At 41.8% G+C, this 23,147-nt stretch overlaps 1 protein-coding gene across 2 annotated transcripts; it reads right to left on the bottom strand.

Moving 5' to 3' along the window:
- Positions 1 to 314: 314 nt before the first annotated feature.
- gtpbp2b (GTP binding protein 2b) lies at positions 315 to 18,236 on the bottom strand. Of its 2 annotated transcripts, XM_038733916.1 has the most exons (13): positions 17,844 to 18,236; positions 16,717 to 16,743; positions 14,441 to 14,625; positions 13,924 to 14,035; positions 11,586 to 11,783; positions 11,279 to 11,453; positions 9,046 to 9,265; positions 7,793 to 7,928; positions 5,832 to 5,890; positions 4,575 to 4,746; positions 2,938 to 3,102; positions 2,635 to 2,853; positions 315 to 2,557 (listed from the first exon to the last, which is right to left on the bottom strand). In XM_038733916.1, exons 1-12 carry the CDS (start codon positions 18,027 to 18,029, stop codon positions 2,659 to 2,661), a joined length of 1,830 nt encoding a protein of 609 aa, XP_038589844.1. In that variant the 5' UTR covers positions 18,030 to 18,236; the 3' UTR covers positions 315 to 2,557; positions 2,635 to 2,658. The 2 variants fall into 2 exon arrangements, with proteins under 2 accessions (XP_038589844.1, XP_038589836.1); XM_038733908.1 differs by having other exon boundaries at positions 315 to 2,853.
- Positions 18,237 to 23,147: the final 4,911 nt, after the last annotated feature.

Below are 23,147 nucleotides of genomic sequence, written 5' to 3'. Positions count from 1 at the left end.
CTGCACGCTCCCTCAAAACTTGTGACATCTGTGGCATTGTGCTGTGTGATGGAACTGTTGGATTGGCCTTTTATTGTGGCCAGCCTAAGGCACACCTGTGCAATACCCATGCTGTCTGATCAGCATTTTGATATGCCACACCTGTGAGGTGGATGGATTATCTCAGCAAAGGAGAAGTGCTCACTAACACAGATTTTGACAGATTTGTGAATAATATTTGAGAGAAATAGACCTTTTGTGTACATATAGAAAGTCTTAGAGTTCACTTTCTGTAAAGACAGAAATAACAGAAGGAATCTATTTCAATCAGGCTGTTTGAGTTTTCGCATTAACAGTTTATTGATTAACTAGAGGGACGGTCAGGAGAAACAAACTGATAAATCCACTCTTTAACGCTTTAAAAGTTCAGAGCATTTCTGAGTCAGACGGTCGTCTCAACCTTCGACCTCTCTGCTCAGCATCTTCGTCCCTCTGCAGAATCAGCAGATCTGCTCGCTGGCATCAACACTCGTGCAGAATCCGAATACAAAAGGCAAAGTCAACAGTAACTCCATCTGAACAGTAAGCAGTAATTTTAAAATGCTACACAGGATCCATGGAAAGTACATTCGATATTTAGGTTTACAATTGCACAGAACCTCAAAAAAACGTTTCAACACTGGATATACATTTCATATTTTGAATGAGAAGTTTTTTTCTGCCGGTCAGAGAGCATGCAGGTTATGTTTAGCTGCAAAAATCTGCCTGGTACATCGAACCTACACACTTTTTAAATATCATCGTTATTAAACATGAACGGAGAGTCGGAACAAACTGGAAACGAAGAGGCAAATATCTCAGTGTTAAGTCTTTTGAAAATGCAGATTATTGAACGTACAGGCATCAACAGTTCAAAAGCAACTCGAGTTTAAAGAGCTGAGCAGACTGAATGTGAGGCTGTGAGAAAACCGTCCAAAAATCATTGTTCAGAGATGGAATGAAACTTTTACATAATGCAAACTGAAACCAACAGCTTCCTCCAATCTTTCATCAACACTTCAGCCTCCAACAAAATGCAACAAAACGTCTGGCTGCTGGCTGGACTGCTAATCAATAACAACAGGAGAAAGTGTCAGCTGGTGTCCGTTTGAGAATCTGGAGGTGACACAGAGCGATGCTGCCTGAACAGAAGAGATTCGTAATGATGATTAAAAGTGAATTAAGTGCAAAGGAACAGAATAATATAAAAACTGGAGCGTCAAATCAAATCAGTCTAAACTCTGGTGGCTTGTGCGCACAAACTTACTAAAGTTATGTTACCAATGAACAAATGCCACACACACAAGAGCTGCAACGATTAATCGATTAGTCGATTGAAAGAAAATTGTCAACTATTTTGATAATTGATTAATCATTTCAGTCACTGTTTAAAGCTTTTATGTCAAACATTTGCTAGTTTCATCTTTTTAAACGTGAAGATTTGCAGCTTTTCTTTGTCATTTATGACAGTAAATGAAGAGTCTTTGAGTTTTGGACTGTTGGTTTGACAAAAGAAACGATTTGTAGACGTCACTTTGGGCTCTGGAAAATAGTGACAAGTATTTTTCACAGTTTTTTGCCATTTTACAGACTAATCGTGAAAATAATCCGGAAGCAGCACAGTGACATTCGTCCACGTGTCCCGTAACATACTGAGTACTCGCTGGGCTACTGTTTCTGCAGAGCTAAGCAATGTAACGTGTTAGCTAGCCACAACAGCTCACTTTCAAAAAGGCGGTTAGCTTGGTAAACACAGTTTAATGAAGAGACATCTTTGTAGCATCGACTGCAGTTGGACCTCCAGCAGAGCAGGGCAAAAAAAACGATAGTGTAACAGCTAATATAAAAGCGTCGTCCACTCTGGACTCTGGAACTTCTGGTTTCCTGAACTTTTATTTATTATTATAGCGCAAATTCATATCTCAAATTTCAACTCTTATGTGAAAATTAAAAGCACAACATTGTTTAGGTCTAAAGTGTCTCCACATCTCTCTCTCCATAATCCCTCCATCTACAGTAACTTGGTGCTGATTCAGCAGCACGTACGTCTGTCCACACAAAATGAACCGACCCCGTGCTCCACAGAAAATGCCTCTTGAAGTTTATGTGCTGAAACATGCATTTTATGGTCCTAAATGTTTGATGAGCCGACACAAATATCACCAAGAAATCCACCTCAGGAACCAAAACTCCTCCTGGAAATAATCTTCTTCAAAAGTCACATTCAGTATGAGCGTGTGGAAAACTTGTGTGGAACAGAGGTCAGTCCTTCCTGTGCAGCAGAGAACTAGGGTAACATCTCCTCGCCGCTCTAGGTGGAAGTGCTGCGCCACTTTAAAATTCAAAAATAAATCCTGCTGTCGTCTCATGACAGCCGAGAAAAAGAAGCCTCTTAAATCGAACTGTGGGATGACATCAGATTAACTGTCCGGGCTGAAGTCCACCGAGGTCAGCCAGCTTTAAATGAAGACACGAACGCCTGCTGGGAGGAAGATGATGGTGGACTCTGACATCACAGCAGGAGCGAATGAGGACAGATCTATAGATCAGGGACGGGCGGATTAATACAACAAACCCGATCAGAGGTGCTTGATGATGTCTTCTCACAGAGCTCACCATCCGACAAAGAAGTGGAGGTCTTTAATGCTCCTGCAGGTTCTGGTCATGGTTCTGGTTCTGATCGTGGTTCTGGGAGGGGGGCAGCAAGCGGGTTACATGGCCGATGCCTTTGGTGACACCCTCCCTGAAGAGCAGCTTGGCGCCCAGTCGCAGGTACTCTGGGTGTTTGATGAAGCGGAAGCGGACCACGGCTCGCTCGCCCGTACGCAGCTCGTCCTGCAGCGGAGAGAGCTGTAGTTACACACAAGTGGCCACAAGATGGTGAACTGATCGCACGCTTCACACTGTCTACACACCGACCTTCCCGTGAAGGCACTCCACGGTGGCCGTCTGCCTGACGTTGCCAACATGCACGGTGACCTGTGACCCCCGGCGAAAGGTCTTAGCGTGGAAGAGGAGGACGATGGCGGCTTCAAACTGACAGCAGATGGTCGGGTTCATCTTGGGACTGACCATCACCATGCCCTGCAACAACCATCAGACACCACCGTCATCACACGCTGAAATTTATTTTATTTTAACGAGGAGAAGAGACTGAGAGACCAGAGTCTCTTTTTAGGCTGTGCCCCAAGTTAACATGTACAGTAGACGCACAAATAACGACAATATACTTTAAACATACAAAACTTAATTAAAACAGACAAGACCAAGAATTACAATTCAAGGGAAACAATTGCAAACAAACATCAGAACGATTGTATGATGTAGATGTTTTGTGTTTTGCGTTATGTACTGTTGCACACATACTCTTATCTTATTAACTGTCAATTCAAAATTGATTGGGCCTTGGCTCGGGAGCCGAAGAGTAGCCAGTTCAGGTTCATCATGGACAAAAGTAAAAGGACCAGGAGGAGCTGATGCAGCAACATCTAACTGCTCCTGGGCGCCATGCACAATGGCTGCTCACTGCTCCTAATAAGGACGGGTTAAATGCAAAGAACAAATTTCCCCCTCAGGGATCAATAAAGTATGAAAATAAATAAATAAACTGACCCGCAGTCTTTAACTCTGCTGACAGGCAGGCGTAGGTTTTATATTTTCTAAGTCTAAAGTCAAAGTGGCGCAGCTGTGAAGTCATGACATGGCACCTTTCTAGTCTTCTGACCTCTCTAAGTGCACCTGACTCTTAATTAAGCAATCACTTTGTATTGTTGGTCAAATAAATTGACAGAGAATTGAAGAAAAACGGCCATAATTCGTCAGTGCATCAAAACTCACAAAGAACAAAAAGTCTTCATATTTTGGTACTGTGGTAAAATCACAGTCTCCATGCTGCACTAATAATAGTAGTAATGCATTCCTCTGTGTCCACATATCCATTACAAGTACAATTTTGGTTGTATTTTTTGTGTCCCCTTCAAAAACTGGTCTTAAGAAATTTTATTGCCCTCAGGCAATAAATGCCTATGCTCCTGAGACACAGCCGCCCCACTAAACAGAAAAGTTGGATGGATGAAAAATATAAAGAAATATATATTGTTTTTCTTAGATCTTTACCAGCAGGGAGGTAAACTGTTCCTGTCAAACTTGTTTATTCTCCGTACAGTGGCCATTTTAGGACAACTCTGACTCCGTCTCAGCCGTGCTCTGAACTTACTGTATGTTAACGTTCCAACTTTTGCTGCGTTACAAAGATTCCTGTTAATCATGAGCACGTCAGCACGCCTCACAGAGCAGCTAGCGTGGCTGGGGACCTTTATTTATTTAAAAAAAAAAAATCCCAGAGAGTATCAGCAGCAAAATGAATGAAGAAAGAACGTCCTCTTTTACCAGGTTCTGTACAAAGTGCTTAAACGTCACCTGACAGACTGTGACAGGTGCTGGATGGAAACCTGGATCAGGACCAGAACAATAGGATCTTTGGACTCTAACAGCATAAAGACCTTCTCATAAAGACTTACTCCTACACAAAGTCTTTAGGCTATGTGACCTCTGACCTTGCGCAGCAGCGAGCGGTCAAAGTTTCCCAGAGCCAGCGTGGCGGCCTGGCCGGCCCTCAGCACCCTGCAGGCCGAGCGGTTCCTCTGGATGCTGCCCACCTTCAGACGCAGGAAACGGCCCTCGTCAGTCGGACCGACCACCAGCCGCTCGCCCTCCCGACACACTCCGCTGAAACACACACAGACATTTATTGCAGGATTACGATCCACTGGGCCTGATCAACCGGATCAGGCACCACGGAGGGTGCCAGGATCACCACGGCTGGCGGGGCGATCGCTCAGAGGAGAGTAAAGAGAGCTGGGATAGGAGCCACGCTGGCCCAGCTTGGACTAAATTCTGCTCCTGAAGGTCTGGACAAAATGGGACTCATATCGACCAAACAACAGAATTCAGAGACTGTTGTGCCCAAATCGTTACAGAGACCTGCTCCATCAACATCCAGGATCAAGCACTCGGCAGGTGTCATAGCTGTCAGCACAAGACTCCGGCCAGATGAGAGGAGGTGGGCTTTGCGTTTCACATGGATGATGCTTTGTGTTCAAATGCAGTCAAGATGGACTCTGTTTCCCAAATGTCAGACTGTTTATTGTGAAGATGAAACTCTTATTATCATGTGGTTGCTGCTGTTTACATTCACCCCAGAGGAAAACTGAAAAAATGCAGTGCAGAATGTTCTGGGTGTTTACGTGTCTGTATATATGTATATAAATAACTGTATATATTGTTTTATTTTATTTTATTTATTAAAAATGTTACAATATTTATAAAACAATTATAACTTCATTCTCAATATATTCACTTTTTTATTCTCAGAATCTCAGATTGTGTCCCTCTCCGTGGCTCTGCTGTGCAAAGTAAGTCTTATGAAAGGATCCTAAACTGCAACGGGAATTTCTTTGATAACAGAGATTATTTGTCGGATTGATTATCAGACAAACTCAGATAAATAATAAATAAATAAATAATGATTTCATCCTTTAAGACATTTTTGTTGTTTTTGTTCTGTATTTAGCTAAATATTCAGAGATTTGAGGATATTGCCTGGACTTAATACATATACACTGGCAGGTTTATCACATGACTGCTGACTAAAGTATACAGATAATATGATCTGTGTGAATGTGTGAAATACGTCCAGGTCAATGACAGGATTAAAAACTAAATAAATTTCAGACTTTTTTTAACATCTTCCAAACCTTGAAAAACTAATCAAACCTTTCTAAACCCTTATATGATGTGTGTTGTTTTCTCACCTGTATAGAGTTCCTCCCACCACAGTCCCGACGTCAGGAACCGAGTAGATCTCATCCACCTGCAAACACACACACAAAGGAAAAGGAAATCTCCTATCAGGTCGGCCGGATCAATAATCTCCTTTCAACGTCTCCTCAAAGCTGCACTTCTATAAACCTGCTCTGGGGTTTTATCTTTTAACACAAACAGTTTTATTTCAGAGAATTTCAGTTGAATTTTATTATTAAAGAGGTGGTATTCTGCTTATTTTAAGGTTCATAATCCTATTTAGGGGTTGTACCAGAACAGGTTTACACATAGTTTTTGTCATACTGCACATTGCTGCAGCTCCTCTTTTCACTTGTGTTGAAGGCTTAGTTTTAGCTATGTAGTGATACATCTTGTCTCGAAATGATCTTTGTTGGGACTTGCACATGCGCAGTTCCTAGTTAAGGACTACTAGCCAATCAGAAGCAGAGAAGGGCGGGTCAGTGAGAAGACAGTAAACAACTTTGGTTCAGCTGTACATGTTGCCGACCAGCTTGGCAACATAGACTGGAACAAGAGTTTCAGAGTGGTGAGTTATTAATCTGTAACAAAAGTATCTTTCATCCATAAAGTTTTAACTGAGCTCTGTCTCTACATCACAGTAACAACTTCCTGTCCACTGACTGCCTGGAGGGTAGCTAGTGTTTGGAAGGGAGAGGAGAGGTGTGTGCTGCAGCTCACTGTTTCTGAGGGCGTGTCGGAGTAGCCGCTTGGCGAGTGTTCTATGAGGCGCATTAAGCTTTCATCCCTGTGACGTCACAGGGATGAAAGCTTAATGCGCCTCATATAAGGGAAGTGGCTGGACTACAAACGAGCTGTTTTCAGGCAGTTCAGAGCAGAGTTTTCTGTGGGAGATGGGAACTACCTTTGGGCTGGAATTTGGGCTTTTTCATTTTGCAAACCTGTTACATGCACAAAAAAGGTATACTCAATAAAGGAGAGGGAAAAAGCCAAAAAGCAGAATATCACCTCTTTAATGTACTAGGGTTGGGCCGACAGACGATGCTATCGTCCATCGGAGATAGCTGACAGATGGTCAATGGTTGAGTAGGCATCGTGATTGTAAAACCCCACCCCCCGGCATTTTATTTTTCACATAATACCGTGAAAGCAGGTTTTAATCACCACAAATATTATTACACATTTTAAATATGCTTCGCACCTTCCTTGGAATTCCTTCCTTCTCCCCACACACAGACACACACGTAGGCTACCGAGTTTTTAACCGAGTGAAGTCTGCGAGTGAACACATGCACATAAGACGACCGCTATCCCTCCCCCTCGTCCATCCCGATGTTTCAATGTAGACATTATCCGATGGAAATTTTGTAGACATCGCCCAACCCTATAATGTACAATAATTATCTTTTTGTTGTCTTTCAATCTTTTATTTCTACTGATTAATTTTTCCTTTATGTGAAACACGTTGTAGTTAATATTTAAAAAAAAAGGTGTAATAAAAATAAATATTATTATAAATCAACCAAAGCTCACACAATCACATAGCAGCAGACTTTTTATAAAAACCTTTTCCCAGTCTTATCATTCATGGCTACGTCTGCAAATGGAACACGTTAGAAACACTGACTTGTAGCGTAAAAGATGGTGAGTTAAATCACATTACAAGTGCACGTGCGCGCACACACACACACACACACACTTGTACTTCTGTCTTTCTGAGGACTGTCACTGACATTGGCTAGTGCATTTCCTGGACCCTTACCCTAACCATCACAACTACAATGCTGACCCTAACCAAAACCTAATTCTAACCTCACCCTTAAAACCAAGTCTTAACCTTGAAACAACCCTTTGAAGTTGTGAGGACCGGCCAAATTGTCCTCACTTCCCAAAAATGTCCTCACTCTGTTGGTTAAACGCGTGTTCCGGTCCTCACTATGTTGCAAGTACAAGTGCGTGCGTGCGTGCGTACCTGGAACTCAGTCAGCTGCTGCATCAGCTCCTCCTGGTCCTTGCTGTTGCTCAGTGGAGGGAGGATGTTCAGGAAAACCTTCAGGAGGTCCAGACTCTCTCCAGACACGCTGGACAGGGTGAAGATCGGCGTGATACTGCACACACACACACACACACACACACACACACACACACACAATGGAAACCTTAATCATACTGACAGGTGTTTCTAATATTTTGTCCACTGTTGTATAAGCAGTGTCTGTTCATCTAAAACTGACCAGCTATTATTTCTGTAAGATGATGAATCCTCAGGCCCTGATCGTGTAAATGAGTGCTCTGATAGTGATGATGCGTTCAAAGACTCACAAGTGACACGTGTTTAAGCTCATGTATATTTCCCGTACTTCATCTAACTTGTGTTGTTGTGTGTTTAGTTTTTCTTTGTCAGGAATGCAGGTTTTGTTGATACTGGAGGTGTTTCTGGGTATTTAGATTATCCATCTGACAGATGTTAATCATTGTTGGATAGTGTCTATAATAGTGCATTAAGATTTATGACTGGAAGTAAAGCTTCTACACACCGTTGTTCCTCCTGTTCAAAATGATAAACTGGCCTTTATTATCAATGAGGAGGCACATACGAAGGAATGAGAAGCTATAGATTGTTGTCACTGTCAGACACATTTCCAGGTTGCTATTATTGCTGACATGGTTGTGTTTTGATAAAGATGGACGGCAACACAGAGGCGATCTTTGAATGGCTAGAAAAACACTGGAGCATTTGTAGCGGTATTTAAGAAACAGCAGTAGTTGTACTGAATCAGTATCAGTAGTATTTGTATTCACCATGCAGACTGAGTGAACTGCAGTAGTAGTAGTAGTAGTATCAGTACTATTTGTACCCACCATGCAGACTGAGTGAACTGCAGTAGTAGTAGTAGTAGTAGTAGTAGTATCAGTAGTATTTGTACTCACCATGCAGACAGAGTGAACTGCAGTAGTAGTATCAGTAGTATTTGTACCCACCATGCAGACAGAGTGAACTGCAGTAGTAGTAGTAGTAGTATCAGTAGTATTTGTACCCACCATGCAGACTGAGTGAACTGCAGTAGTAGCAGTAGTATCAGTAGTATTTGTACCCACCATGCAGACAGAGTGAACTGCAGTAGTAGTAGTAGTAGTAGTAGTAGTATTAGTAGTATTTGTACCCACCATGCAGACAGAGTGAACTGCAGTAGTAGTAGTAGTATCAGTAGTATTTGTACCCACCATGCAGACTGAGTGAACTGCTGTGCGGCCGTCACAGCGTCGTCGGGGCTGGACACCACCATGGGGACCTTGTTGCAGCCCGGCTGCTTCAGGACTCGCTCCAGCTGCCGGACGGTTCGCTCCACGGTGCCGCGGGAGCACAGGTCCACTTTACTGACCACGATAAAGATGGGAACTTTCAGCGCCATGGCCAGGCCCAGGTGCTCCCTGGTCGTACCGGCTGGAGGGAGGAAAGCAGGAACACTGTGAACATGCTGACATCGAAATAAATCATTTCAATAGGAGAAAATTTTAATAATCTATGATTTAATTAATTAAGTTAATGCGACTAAGCTATGCAGCATAAAATGGATGGACGCTCTGATTCTAAATGATTAATTAATTAAAGCTAATTTAAGTTATTCTGAGTTGATGAGCTCCTGCTGGAGCTGCAGTCTGACTGAACAGCCTCCTGCAGCTCAATCCACCGTCACAACCGTCGCTTACTGCTTCTCTTGTTAAAAAATACAATAACATAAATTCTCTGATTCCTGCTTGTTAAATGTGAATATTTTCTGTTTATTTCCTCCTCTGTGAAGGCAAACTGTGAATACCTTGGGGTTGTGGTCAAAACAAAAAAAAAGGCTTTAGGAAACACTTTTTTTGTGACATTTTATAGACCAAACAACTGATCGATTTAATCGACAGTGAAAATAATCGTTACTTGCAGCCCTGCTGTAGATACCCTGGAAAAAGAATAATTATTGTACAATAAAAAGAGACCAGAGCTGCACAAATCACGTGACTAATCGATTTGCAGATCGACAAAAAAATAATCTGAAAGTACTTTGACAGCAAACAATGCTGTGGCTCTAGCTTTTCAAATGAATATCTTTGGGTTTTGGACTGTTGATTAGACAAATTAGTGAATTAGTCTCTATTTGTCACTATTGGCAGATGTTATTTACAACCGTAATTGCCTCAAGTGTCTCATATATGAAATAACCATGTGATAGTTTGCAGGTGTGAATGAGAATTAGAATCACACTTGTGAACTCTTTAAAACATGCACAGTCTGCAGACACAGTGTGAACCAGCTTTGAATCATCTTAAAACACTGATCGCTTCTGACCTCTGGTGGTGACTTTCTTTTTTCTCCTCCTGCACTCTGTCTCACGGTTTTGGGGTTTTTGTGCAAGTATTTCCTGTTTTATTTTGGTAAACCTCTTTCCTTCCTGTGTGTGTGCTCCCTGATGGTTTAATATGTTTCACCTGTGTCGTATCATCTTATCCTCACTGGTGTATTTAGTCTTTCTGTCTGACTACGTTCCAGCCAATCCCCCCCTCGTTTCATGTGGACTTGCTTGGATTTTAGATTTCGATTCTTTCCCCCCCTCCTGTTAGATTTGATTGCTTATGTTGGACTGCTTACCTGGTTTTTCATCTCGGACTGCTTTTGTCCCATGAGACATTATTAAATCACTAAACTGAACCTGCTCGGCCTCTTTACTGAGAGCACAGTAGGATTGGGTATCGAGAACCGGTTCCAAATTCCAAGAACCATAGATTCGATAAGACCCGTGTGTTTGGATTCTGCTTATCAGTTCCTAACTAGCCATAAAGGGGAAGATGAGCGAAGAAGATGAAGGATCACCAAGCGCTGACAAAAAGATCTGTGGTGAAAGAGTTGGTCTCAGAACCGAGATTCAATAAGAACCGGATTTCATAAGTTGTAATATAATAACTGGAATCAGAAATGATAAAATACAAACGATACCCAACACTAGAGCTGAGGGGGACTTCCTCATTTTGCTTCAAGAAATCATTTAGAACTAAAGCTGCAGACACTGTATGGTTCCATATATGGAAAGATGTCAAACACAAAGCTGAGAGCTGACGTGGTGTCAAGCTGGGCTACAGACTGTTCTGACTGTTGACAACAGTCAAAAAAGATAATGTAGATAATGTAGATAGATAATGATGGATTCACAGGTTTAGTTCAGTTAACTGATTAGTTGATTGACAGAAAATGAATCGCAACTATTTTGTCTAATTGAGAAATGAGCTGCAGCTCGAAACAGGATTATTGAAGAATTTTGATAAAGGGCACTGATTTTATGCCACACTGTCTGACCCTGCTGTACACCACTATACTGACAGGCGTTTTCACCGTAGAAGAATGCCTCGCGTCACACACGGTTATAAATGTGCTGATGTTGCTGCTTCCTGTACGTGAAGCGCGGCTGCTGCTCACCGATGCCGGTGTTGGCGCTCACCACCAGCATGGCGAAGTCGGGGCAGTAGCTGGTGAGGCCGAAGATGGTCGTCTTCAGGTACTTGTGGTGTCCGGCCAGATCGATGAAGGTGATCATCTTGGAGGAGCTCTCGCAGATTTCCTCGGCTGTCCGGGACTCGCTGTAGTTCACAACCTGCATTGATATCAGCCCGCGTACTGTGTCATCGGGTTTTTAAAATTCTGAAGATATTTTAATTACATTGGATTTCACATACTAACACTAAAGCTAATATCATCTCCCTCTCTCCATCCTCGGCTTTCTCACCTCCCCTTTGCTGTTGAAGCCCAGGATCTCGAAGCTGATGCTGGAGGTGCGTCCCGTCTGGATCTCGTGCAGGTGTCTGAAGAGGTTGAGCCGCGCTCGGCCTCGGCCGTTGTCCAGCTCGCCCTGTGTCAGGACGCCCAGCAGCGTCGACTTCCCCGAGTCCACGTTCCCCAGAACCGCCACCCGCAGATCCAGGAACTGTCCCAGTCCAAAACAACATGACGGAGGAGAAGGACTCATAGTCTCTAATATAAGTCTGTTTACATACAAGCAAACTCAGATAAAAAAATTGACGTATTTGCGACCCTTCCCCAAAAGAAAATCTTTGTGATTTCAACATGTAAACAAAGAATTCTGGTCCTCTGAGAAGAGAATAAAGTTTTTTTTTTAACTGTTTCCACTTCAAAGACGAGATGGCTGCAACATTGTGTTTATTTTAATTACTATTTTCCCAAGTGTTTCCCCTATGTGTACAAAGCTAAACTTTCGAAAGAATACTGGGAGAAATTATAACTATTAGATATGGGAAAAGGCATCTAGCTAGTTTTGATGCTCTCCTCAATTACTTTATATTAACCCTGTTAATATGACCTCGGCCATTAGATAGGACCGTCCATGTTTGCCTTTTGTGTCTTAATTTACAGCTTTTGGCATTTATCTGTAATAGCCTAATTAATATAAAATATAGGCAACAGGTAAGACCAAGGATATTTCTTCACTCCCTTCAGTAAAATTAGCAAACATTGTATTTTGCACATTAAAATCCAAAAGAAACATCTCCTCATCAGCTTAAAAGGACTCGTTTGCAATTACGCTGCTCTTATAACAGCACCTGTCAGGTAGAAATCCGTTAAAGAATAAGGAGAGAAAGCTAGCCAAGCGTTGAGTGTTACCGTGGGAAATTTAAGTAGTGGCGCTCCTCTAGACATCCCCCTCAAAATAAAAAACTCCTCGGATCTACACGATTCATGTGAATGACATATTTTGATAGAAAATGGCGAATTTCACCGAAAAGTGACATGTTGTGTTTACAGGGCCTGCAGCTGAGCTAAATGCCATATCATTTAATCCAGGACCAGGCCACAATGCATCCCTCCAGTTATCACTCTGGGGGAAATGAAATAGAGGTTGTTAACTCCTATAAATACCTGGGTCTTTTGATTGATGACTCCCTGACTTTTAAGCCACGTGCTGTACCTGGTGAAAAAGCTGAGGCTAAAACTGTTTTTTTATTTTCGAAATAAGTTGTTTTTCTTTTAATGTAAAAAAAGTTACTTGTGGCCACCACTTTTTATCTGTTCTGGACTGTGGTGATTTTTTATATATGCATACCTCTGCACAGAATCTTCATATGATTGATACAGCTTGCCATGCTTCCTTGAGGTTCATTTCAAATTGCAAAGCGCTGACTCACCACTGTGAGCTATACTCTCAGGTTGGATGGCCTCCTCTAGCCACCCGAAGGCTATGTCATTGGTACACTTTCATATATAAGCCTATTCTGGGTCTGCTGCCAAGCTACCTATGTGTTCATATCATGCAGAAAAGTAATGGGCGACACTCTTTGCGTTCTCAGGACTTCTTTATGCTCTCTGTGCCAAAGATCCGTATGGAAACGGGAAAGAAGGCATTTCTGTATTCTGCACCTTCAGCATGGAATACGTTGCAAAAGGACTTGAAACTCACTGAATTAATCTCGCTAAACACATTCAAATCAAAAATGAAAGACTTAGAGGCAGATGCCTTAATATGTAAATGCTCTTAGATTGTAAAAATGATTTAAAATTACTTGTAATGAAATGTTAGCTTACTAGTCTCCTGTGTTATTTGTCTGTACTTGTGTTTGTATTTTGTTATATGCTGCTGCCTGTCTTGGCCAGGTCACCCTTGCAAAAGAGGTTCTTAATCTCAATGTGACTCTCCTGGTTAACTAAATAAATAAATAAATAAATGTTGGGGTCATTTTAAATATCATTACAAACCTGTGTCTGTTTTTTTTCCTTCATGGTCCGACTCTTTTATTCTGATCTGAACGAAGAGAACGCTGTTGGGATCTGGATGATTTCAAATTAAATAAATAGTTGCTAGCAGCTCACCGCAGAATGATTTGGTATCTGACATGGACGAGACTTTTGGACCTAGACAGACAGCTGGACAGACAGGACCTCCTTCTTGGGTTTACTTTATCCTGCGTTTTGCTTTTATTTGTTCTCCATGAACAGAAACTGAACCAAGAGGAAAACGCAATGACTCATCCCCTGATTCAGGCCAGAGAACACAAACTAAAGGTTTTATATACACACAGCAGGGAAACCAGAACCTGGGGACAGAGTCTCACCTGCTGATCGTCAGGAACTTTTCGAACCAGGACTTCTGCAATTTTGCGGGTGTTTCTGTCTGAGTCGTAGTCCACCTCCCTCTCTCTGAGGAGAGTGATGTCGGCACCGACTCTGACGAGACAATGAAGTAAAGCCTGATCACACAACATCCTCGAAACGTGTTCTAATTGGTTCGGGACCCGTAAACTGACTGATAAACATTTTATCTGCTGCATTGTTCTTTTTACTCTCTGGTAATATTTATGTAAATAAAACTACCAAGAAACAGGCCGCATTAAATGACACTGTTCAATGCTGATGGTGAACAGGTGAAATTCATCAGGCTGAAACAAGCAATAAACAACAAGTTCGTCCAGTTCAGGGAGTTCGGTAAATCCGGCAAACCTCAAAAGTTCAAACCCCTAAAAGTTTAGGAGAAGAATACAGAAATGGTCTTGCATGAGGCCAGGTGTTTCTCTAACACACATGTTTCATGTATTTTATTGTTGTTACAGACTCTTTAATCAGGTGACCTACTTCTCTGCCATCCTCTTTAAGGTCTTGAGCGAGGCCTTCATGTCAGCCTCGGTCAGGCCGACCAGCAGGCCGTTGTCTTCCACGCCAATCTGATAGACGGCCTCGCCGCGGCCCTCCTGCAGGCGCCACTTGAGCTGCGTGGCCAGATGCTCGAAGCGATACTGAGTGGGGTTAACCAGCTTCAGCTACGACAGCAGCAGAGACAGAGATGCATAATGGTACAGGAGCAGAGCCACAGAGCTCATAGTTTAAACAACGCTTTACCTCAAATTATTAAAAGTAACATTAGGCTGGTGGCCAAACAAAAAATATGGTGTCTGCAAGGTTCAAAGATAAGTTAAAGACTTTAAAAGATATTTTAATAACTAACAGAATGAAATACCTGCAGGCTTATGTATACCTGTTAATACCTGTTTCATGGTCATACTGAACCAAGTGTATGGACTATGAGGCTTAAATGATTTACAAAGTGCATTAATGTACTGGAATTTATATCACATTTTTGTCAGATCTTCCCAGCAGTATAATAACAATTATGGCTGCAACTAAAGTCCCCTCCAAAAGTATTGGAACGGTAAGGCAAATTCCTTTGTTTTTGTTGTTCACTTAAGACATTTGGGTTTAAGATCAAAAGATGAGTATGAGACAAGAGTTCATAATTTCAGCTTTTATTTCCTGGTATTCACATCTAGATGTGTTTAACAACTCAGGAAATATCACCGTTTGTATTAGACCACAGCATTCTTAGGTGAGCAAAAGTAATGGAATAAATAATCTTAAAGTAAATAACTTGCAATAACTGCCTCAAGCCTGCGACCCATCCACATCACCAAACTGTTGCATTCTTCATTTGTGATGCTATTCCAGGCTTTTACCGCAGCTTCTTTCACTTCTTGTTTGTTTCAGGGTGTTTCTCCCTTCAGTCTCCTCTTAAGGAGGTGAAATGCAGCTCTATTGGGTTACGGTCAGCTGATTGACTTGGCCAGTCTAAAACCTTCCACTTTTTCCCCTGATGAAGCACTGTGAGATAACTGTTGTTGTGATTTGGCGCTATATAAATAAAATTGAATTGAATGAAGTCCTTTGTTTTGTTGGCAGTGTGCTTTGGCTCATTGTCCTGCTGCATGATAAACTTCCTCCCCATTAGTTTCAATGCATTTCTCCGTAAATTACCAGACAAAATGTTTCTGTCCACTTCTGAATTCATTCTGCTGCTACCATCATCAGTTACATCATCAATAAATATTAATGAGCCTGTTCCAGAAGCAGCCATGCACGCCCAAGACACGACATTACCGCCACCATGCTTCACAGATGAGCTTGTATGCTTCGGATCATAAGCAGTTCCTTTCTTTCTCCACACTTTGGCCTTTCCATCACTTTGCTAGAGATTAATCTTGGTCTCATCAGTCCATAAGATTGTGTTCCAGAACTTTTGCAGCTCATCTCTGTACTTCTTTGCAAATTTCAAACCGGCCTTCCGTTTCTTTGGCTGATGAGTGGTTTGCATCTTGTGGTGTGGCCTCTATATTTCTGCTCTCTGAGTCTTCTTCCAACAGTGGATTGTGATACCTTCAGCCCTGCACTGTGGAGGTTGCTGCTGATGTCACTTCCTGATGTTTTGGTTTTCTTCACAGCTCTCACGATATTTCTGTCATCAGCTACAGTTGTTTTCCTTGGCCGACCTGTTGCTCAGTACACCAGTAGTTTCTTTCTTTTTCAGGACATCCCAAATTGTTGTGTTTGCTATGTCCAATGTTTGTCCAATACGATTTTCCTTCATTTCTCAGCTTGACAGTGGCTTGTTTTTCTCCCATAGACAGCTCTCTGGTCTTCATGTTGGTTTATCCTCTTTAACAGGAAATGTAGTCTTTATAGGTTTGAACCAAGAAAACTTAGACTAGTCATGCAGAGCTATTTAATGTTTGGACAATCAAGCTAAAAGGCAACACCTGGGTAACAAGAAACATCAGTCAGTCACATGTTCCAATAGTTTTGCTCACATGTGAAATGGGTGGATTCAAACAAACAGTGATATGTCCTGAGTTGTTTAACACATCTAGATGTGAATTCCAGGAAATAAAAGCTGAAATTCTGAACTCTTGTCTCATACTTTTGATCTTAAACCCAAATGTCTTCAGTGAACAACAAAAACAAAGGAATTTGCCTAACCGTCCCAATACGTTTGGAGGGGACTGTATCAATTATTTTTAATATCAATTCATCTGCTGATTATTTTCCACCTCGCTAAATCAGAGCAGGGAATGAAGAGTTACCTTGTACTCAATGTTTCCTTCTTCTGCCTGGAAATAGAAGAAAAGACGACAGATGAGGACAGTTAAACACGATTAATGTCAAAGAGACAGGTTTAATTATTTTATACAATATGGACAAAAAGTATGTAGTAACTAATCACATACTTTAGTGTATTTTCTGTCTGATTCTGTTTCTGTCTGTACTGGACACAGATGAAACTGATTTTTTAACATTCCCATTTTTAATCGCCCAAAAATAAAAAGCTGGCTCATATATCACATCATTGTCAGACACATTATGTGTATTGGATTCAAATGTTATGAACATTTTCTAGTAATAATTATAATTCTATTAATTCTGGGTATCATTTAATATGTGATACATTCAGCTGTAGTAACTTCTTTTATATTTTAGACAGTTGCCAGAGACATGGTGATAGACTAAGTGAGAATATGTTTTTAGCTAACACCACAGCCCCTTATCTGCTCAGGATATAAAATCAACCAATTTTCCTTGACTATTCTCTAAACTTTACGTTTGTTCAGATAAACGTAACTGCACTATACTGCTTAAGTCTCACAATTTTCTATAACGACTAATCTTACCTCATTCGGCATACTGTTAATTTGCCTGAATTTGAAATTGCCGGAACTGTTTCCCCTGCAATTCCTGGTTTCTCCCACCGAATGACTTATAACTTTATAGCAGCGGTAGCTTCAAGTTGGAAGCTAAAAATAGTAGAACAAACTCCAGTACTTGTTATTGGAGGATATGCCGAATTATTAATTGTTCTTTTTTATTTCAGAAAACACATTGAGACAACTTCAACCGCCTTTGTATTTTAGCCTTTCAGTTAAAATAATTTAAATTGTGAGATATTTGGGTGCAGTTTGGCGTGGCGTTATCACTACCTTCTCCAGACGAGAGAACAGTAGTATATTGGCGGGAGAGGCTCCTATATAAAAGTCTGAATCCCAATAACAGCATTTCCACGCCGTGTTATAGATCTTTTATTGGTGTGGTGTGAACTAATGTGTCAGTAACTAGCCTGAAACTAGCTAGGGTTTGCAGCAGTACCACTAGCTAGCTGGCTAGTTTAGTGTTGCAGGATATCCCGTTAATCCCCGCGCTAAAGAACGGAAGCTACCTCCGGTGGGAAATACGGGGGCGGTGTTTTGTTGTTCCTGTTGTTCTTTTTATTCCTTCTTCTCCGGCCTCGTTTGCCTCTTCTCGTTCGCGACTTTTTCGCCGTTTTCTTCCCGTTATTACCGGAGCCCTGTCCATGTCTGCTGTGTCCAGGCGACGCTGCACCACCGTCGGATAAATCCACCATCGCCGCCGAGTTCCGAGAGTCACCGGTCGTTTGAAACCGTGAGATCACCGGGAGCAGAGTCTGGACTCACGGTGATGAAATCACATGTAATAATAATAATAACATCACAGTCTACCGAAACAAACGGCCTGTCTGGGTGAAGCCCTGCAGCGGAGGATGCTCTCTCCTCAGCACCACCAGCGCTGTCAACACAGCTTCCGGATACAACTTTCAAAATAATTTCACCAGCAGGTTCATTAAATAGGAAAAGAGCTTACATTTCAAAGTAAAAGCACATCAGTCGCTGAGATTGGTTTGCTGTGGTACTGTGGTGGAAAGCACACTGAATCATTACAGCCCCATTTAATTATGACCACTAATTTCATCTTTTTAACTGACAGAGATCTGACAATTTTCGGATTTTAACCCCAACTGTCCGAAGTTAAGTTTTTTACTGCTGAATTTATGAATTTTTTGAATAACAAAAGTGTTGCCTTTATAATTTTGTTGAGTGTAGATTAAGCCTCTGCTACTACAATTTAACATTGATGAAATATGAATCTTTCATCCAAACCGAAATTCACACCAAAACAGCCCTGACCTATTGAGGCATGCACTGTACTCATCATGCACTGTGTGTTCTGACATCGTACTATCAGAACAATCATCAAATTTATCAACATTTTGACCTACAGTAGTTTGTCTGTTGGATTGGACCACACCGGCCAGCCTTCGCTCCCCACATGCATCCATGACCCTCTCACCAGTCACACAGCTTTTCCTTCCTTAGACGTACTGACCACCGTAGACTTTATTTAAGATGCTCCAACCTAGTCGTCTAGCCATCACAATTGACCCTTCGCTAAGCCCCGCCGCCCTTAGTTACTGTTACTAAGGCCGACAAACTTTCGCCGCTGCCACTGTCTATTACTGCACTCCCCTGAGAAATATTGTCAGATTTGTTGGAAAAAGCGATCTCACAAAGAAGCCGACACTTTTGCAGTTGCATTATACATTTGAAGGTTGTATTCAGGCTGTCAAACTGACTCAAACAGGCGTGAAAAAAATTATAGAAGCTAAAGCCTACCAATCACACAGTTCAAGTGAACCACCACATCCCCCTACGATTGAGACAAAAGACAACAATATTAAGGATCAACAATGTTCCTGTAAAGCTGGGTAGGCTTCTATTCATTATTACATTCATTAAAAAGCAGAACAGTAGGGCTTTATAACGTTACATTCAGTAGGAAGTTAGTCAATGGAGCGCAGTGTCGGACCTCAGTTAGAGTGAGTCCTATACTGCGCTGTGATTGGTCAGCTTTGTATTCGGGGCGTGGCTTAGCAAAGGGTCAATTTGGTCAAAGTAGCTGAAATCCTTATGATTGCCCATTTTTCCTGCTTCTAACGCATCAACTTTGAAGTCACAATGTTCACTTGCTGCCTAATATATTCCACTCACTGACAGGTGCCATTGTAATATGACATATAATCAGTGTTGTTCACTTACCCTGTCAGCGATCATAAGGTTACGGCTGATCGGTGTAGAATGTATCGAATGAGCTGCTTAGCATAGCTTAGCACATCTTAACACAAAGACTGGAAGCAGGGGCAAACTGCTACCATGGTTACATCAAACTCTTTCTGTACGTGATTGTTCTCTGAACCTTTTTATACAATGTACAGTTTCTGTATTTAGTCCAGTAACCATTCTGAGAGCTCAGTGTGATTTCTCCCTTTCTGTTGATTGACTCTCTGGCCACACCTAAAGTCCATTCAGTCTTTTCTTTAACCTTTAACCTGACCTCTAAAGGTTGTCTGTAAGATTCTTCTTTACTTTAACGGTACTTACATGTTTCCCATCATCAGATGAGTTCAGGATGTGCTATATCAGAATCCACTGCATACAGCTGGACCCTCTTCAGCTCAGTCTCAGTGAGCAGTTTTTTCATCTCTTTACTGAATGTCTCCTCCAGCTGAGTCACAGCTCTCCTCACAGTCTCATCATACAATGATGGACGGACACTGACCTCTCTACAGTCCTTGGTGGGTGGATGGTGGGTCTTCAGGGACTGGACACTCTGGAGAAGATGGAGGTGGTCTTCAGAGTGTGAGAGCTGCTCCACCTGAGTCCTACTCTTCGGAAGCTCAGAGATTTTCTGTTCCGGCTCTCTGATGAAGCCTTTAGCCTGTTTCTTTGTTGTTGAAGAGCTACAGGCGACAGGCTGCACACCTCCACCTTCTCAGCTAGGTAACCTGCTCCTTTCACGTTTGGTGTTCGTAGACTCATGTCATGTGCAGCATATAGTCAGATCATGACTGCTCACACAATTATGGGAAAAGACCAATAATTGCCTGACAATAGCTTGTTTAGCTGCCCCAAACCTCTGTGACCTGCAGTATTAAACAGCATTTGCTGTTACCACCAGTAACTACAGGTGTCACATGCACAGAAACAGTGCAAAAGCATTATAGCATAAAAAACAGTTGATTAATATTTCATGATAATCAGAGTTCCATTTACAGTAACAGATTTTAACCATCACTCCTCACTAAACTGCCACCTTGGCTGCAGTCTGAGAGCATTTTCTAGGTAAGTATCTAGAAGGTAGTTAGCATTATGGATTTACTATGTTTTTAGGATTCTGTTCACGCAAACAAAAAAACTAATTTTGTGTGTTTGACAATATTCAATTAATTGAATGTTGGGTCCGCTGTCTCCCTCTTCTGTCTCCCACAGTCGTTTATCATGTTTGCCAGTCATGTCTTGTGTCGTTCTGTGTCCTGCCTATTTGTCCACTTCCCACCTACCTGCCACTTTGGATTGTTGCATTTCCTTTGTTGGATTTTCTTTGCCTCTGTCAGACTGCATCCTGTGGATGTGTTTGGACACTGACCGTAAGTTGCTCATTTTGTCTTTTGCTTGAATAAATTAGCTAACTAATTACTGGTCCAAAACCTGTTTCCTGCCTGTGCACTCGGCACCCTTTCTGATACTTTTCTGTTTTTTCAATAAAGCTTATAAGGGAAGAATGGAGGAAATATTTGGGAAAGAAATCCTCCCTTCAGCAAAAACAAATACATAGGCTACCTCTCCCAACTTTCTCACCCTCCTTCACCCCCTAATAATTTTCCTATGAGGTCAGATTTACATCAGGTGTTTGCTTGGAAGCCAAAACAAAACATGGACATTGATGGTGAGCAGGATGCAAGTTTTATGGGCAGTAAAATGGCAATGGCAAAGCACTGGAAAATATGGCCAGAAGCTTTGATATGAACCCCGATTATCCTCTTACAGTTTACCTTTACTGTAAGTTGCCTTAAAGTAAAAAGATACAAACCTGTTTCAACGTTTATAACAGGGAAAGATTGCATACATTATGTATGTTAATGTTCCAACACAGCTCTGGTGTTTTAACACAAACTATTTACCAGTTCTATCTCAGTGTTTGTTATGATGGATCCACAGGTCTGGGGGGAAGAGATTAATGATTCAGAAATTTACTTGTTGCTGCTGTAAAGAGAAACGTAAAATGGAACAATGACATAATAAAAGCATAAACAAAAGAAAAAACTTTGCAGAAAACTAGTTTACACTGTAGATTACCAGATATGTTTCTGTTCATGACAAAAACCCTTTTCATTAAAAACATAATCTACTCAGTGTGACTGACAGGAGAGATGATCAGAGTTTTTGCCACCATAATGAAGACCAGGACAGAAGTACGGTAAGAGTTTCTCAGTGAAGCAGCAGCCAGTAAAGGAGTAGAAAAGAGCTGCAGCATCTACAACATAAAAGGAGACCAGGCCCTCCTCATAATCCACAAACACCACCACCTTCTGAGGCCGAGACTTCAGAGAAGGACAGACTGAAGGGTCATCAGGAGCTTCATACTCCTTTCAATTTCTCAACCATATGGTCCAGTGACCTTCCTCTGGGATTAGTGGGGTGTATCCCTTCCTCTTTACAGACTCTGTGGCTATTCCTAAAGTCCAGTCAGTCTCGTCTTTAACCTGAACCTCGTAGTAAAATCTGCCTGAAGAGAAACTCTACTTTCCAAACACACAGGGCAGAACAGAAAATTTCTCTGGGTTTTCTGGGAGCTTTTTCTTTAAATAATCATGATTCACTTTTTTCTCATCTTCAGACAGGATGAGGATGTGCTGTATCAGGATCAAGAGTAATGAAGCACGCCTGTTTTCTCCGTTGCCTACATCAGCCACTATTCTGCTTTTAATGTGAGGACACCGGGTCGGATTCAGCCCTGTGCGCGCTCCTGAGCCTCTCACGCTACAGAGACAACACGGCAGCCAACGACATGCAGTCCACTAACAGCATAAACATAACCGGCTCACAGTAAAACACGGGCTCCACGTAAGGCCACAAAACAACAATAAAGGTTTATGTGATCAGCCCATCAGACCAAAACAGGTTCAGATGATGTCCTGTAAGAACAAAGTGAGCATTAGTAAAGCTGGAGAAACACAGAGAAAGTCACGTTAGTTTGCCGGCTAACACCGAGCAGTTGCTAATGTTATCCGGTGCAAAGTTGTATCGCTTTCCACATTACTTCACCAACTAACGCGACCCATGTTACTTTCCTGTGTACCACTGGTATTATGTCAAAGTGTCAAAGCCTGCAAGAAATGACGTAACGGTAAAAAGCAAATGTGGATCGATTTGTTTACTGTCCCCTAGTGATGCAGCCACGAGCAGCCAGCTAACGCTACACTAGATCGGACCTGCCGCTGTTTGCTTCGTAACGTTCAATTTAGATTTTATTGCCCTTTACCGATACTCAGGTACACAGCTTCTCCACCTCTCAGTCGCTGTACCTAACCAGACCCACATAATATACAACACAGAGGAAGAGCCATCCACTAACACTAGTTACTGCGGTCTAACTGTTATAAAGTGTGACACAATCTCGTTATAATATTCAGTCCAGCTCACTAACCGTTTCATTATCATCCAATAATTTTAGCTGTGCTGACATTGCTGAGCCTGAAAGATACACAGATAGTAAAGATAGTTACTGAAAGCAGCAGGCGAGCTAACGATGTACCATGTCGGCTGAATGCAGTCACTGTACCCTTATCATGTAACGAGCATAGATTAGTTCAACATCAAGCTGATAA

Source organism: Micropterus salmoides, unplaced genomic scaffold (assembly GCF_014851395.1).
Source record: "Micropterus salmoides isolate LMB-PRFRI ecotype aquatic unplaced genomic scaffold, ASM1485139v1 Ms_hic_scaffold_1, whole genome shotgun sequence".
Lineage (NCBI taxonomy): Eukaryota > Metazoa > Chordata > Actinopteri > Centrarchiformes > Centrarchidae > Micropterus > Micropterus salmoides.
Note: the sequence above shows the minus strand (reverse complement) of the source record. Positions and strands in the feature narration are given on the sequence as shown.

Coding starts and splice junctions, on each gene's coding strand:
- gtpbp2b (XM_038733908.1), bottom strand. CDS start 18,029: ATGGTGGATTTATCCGACGGTGGTGCAGCGTCGCCTGGACACAGCAGA. Junction 14,036..14,440: donor TTAAAGAGGATGGCAGAGAA/GTAGGTCACCTG, acceptor TTGTCTCGTCAG/AGTCGGTGCCGACATCACTC. Junction 9,266..11,278: donor GAGCGCCAACACCGGCATCG/GTGAGCAGCAGC, acceptor TCCTCCCTCCAG/CCGGTACGACCAGGGAGCAC.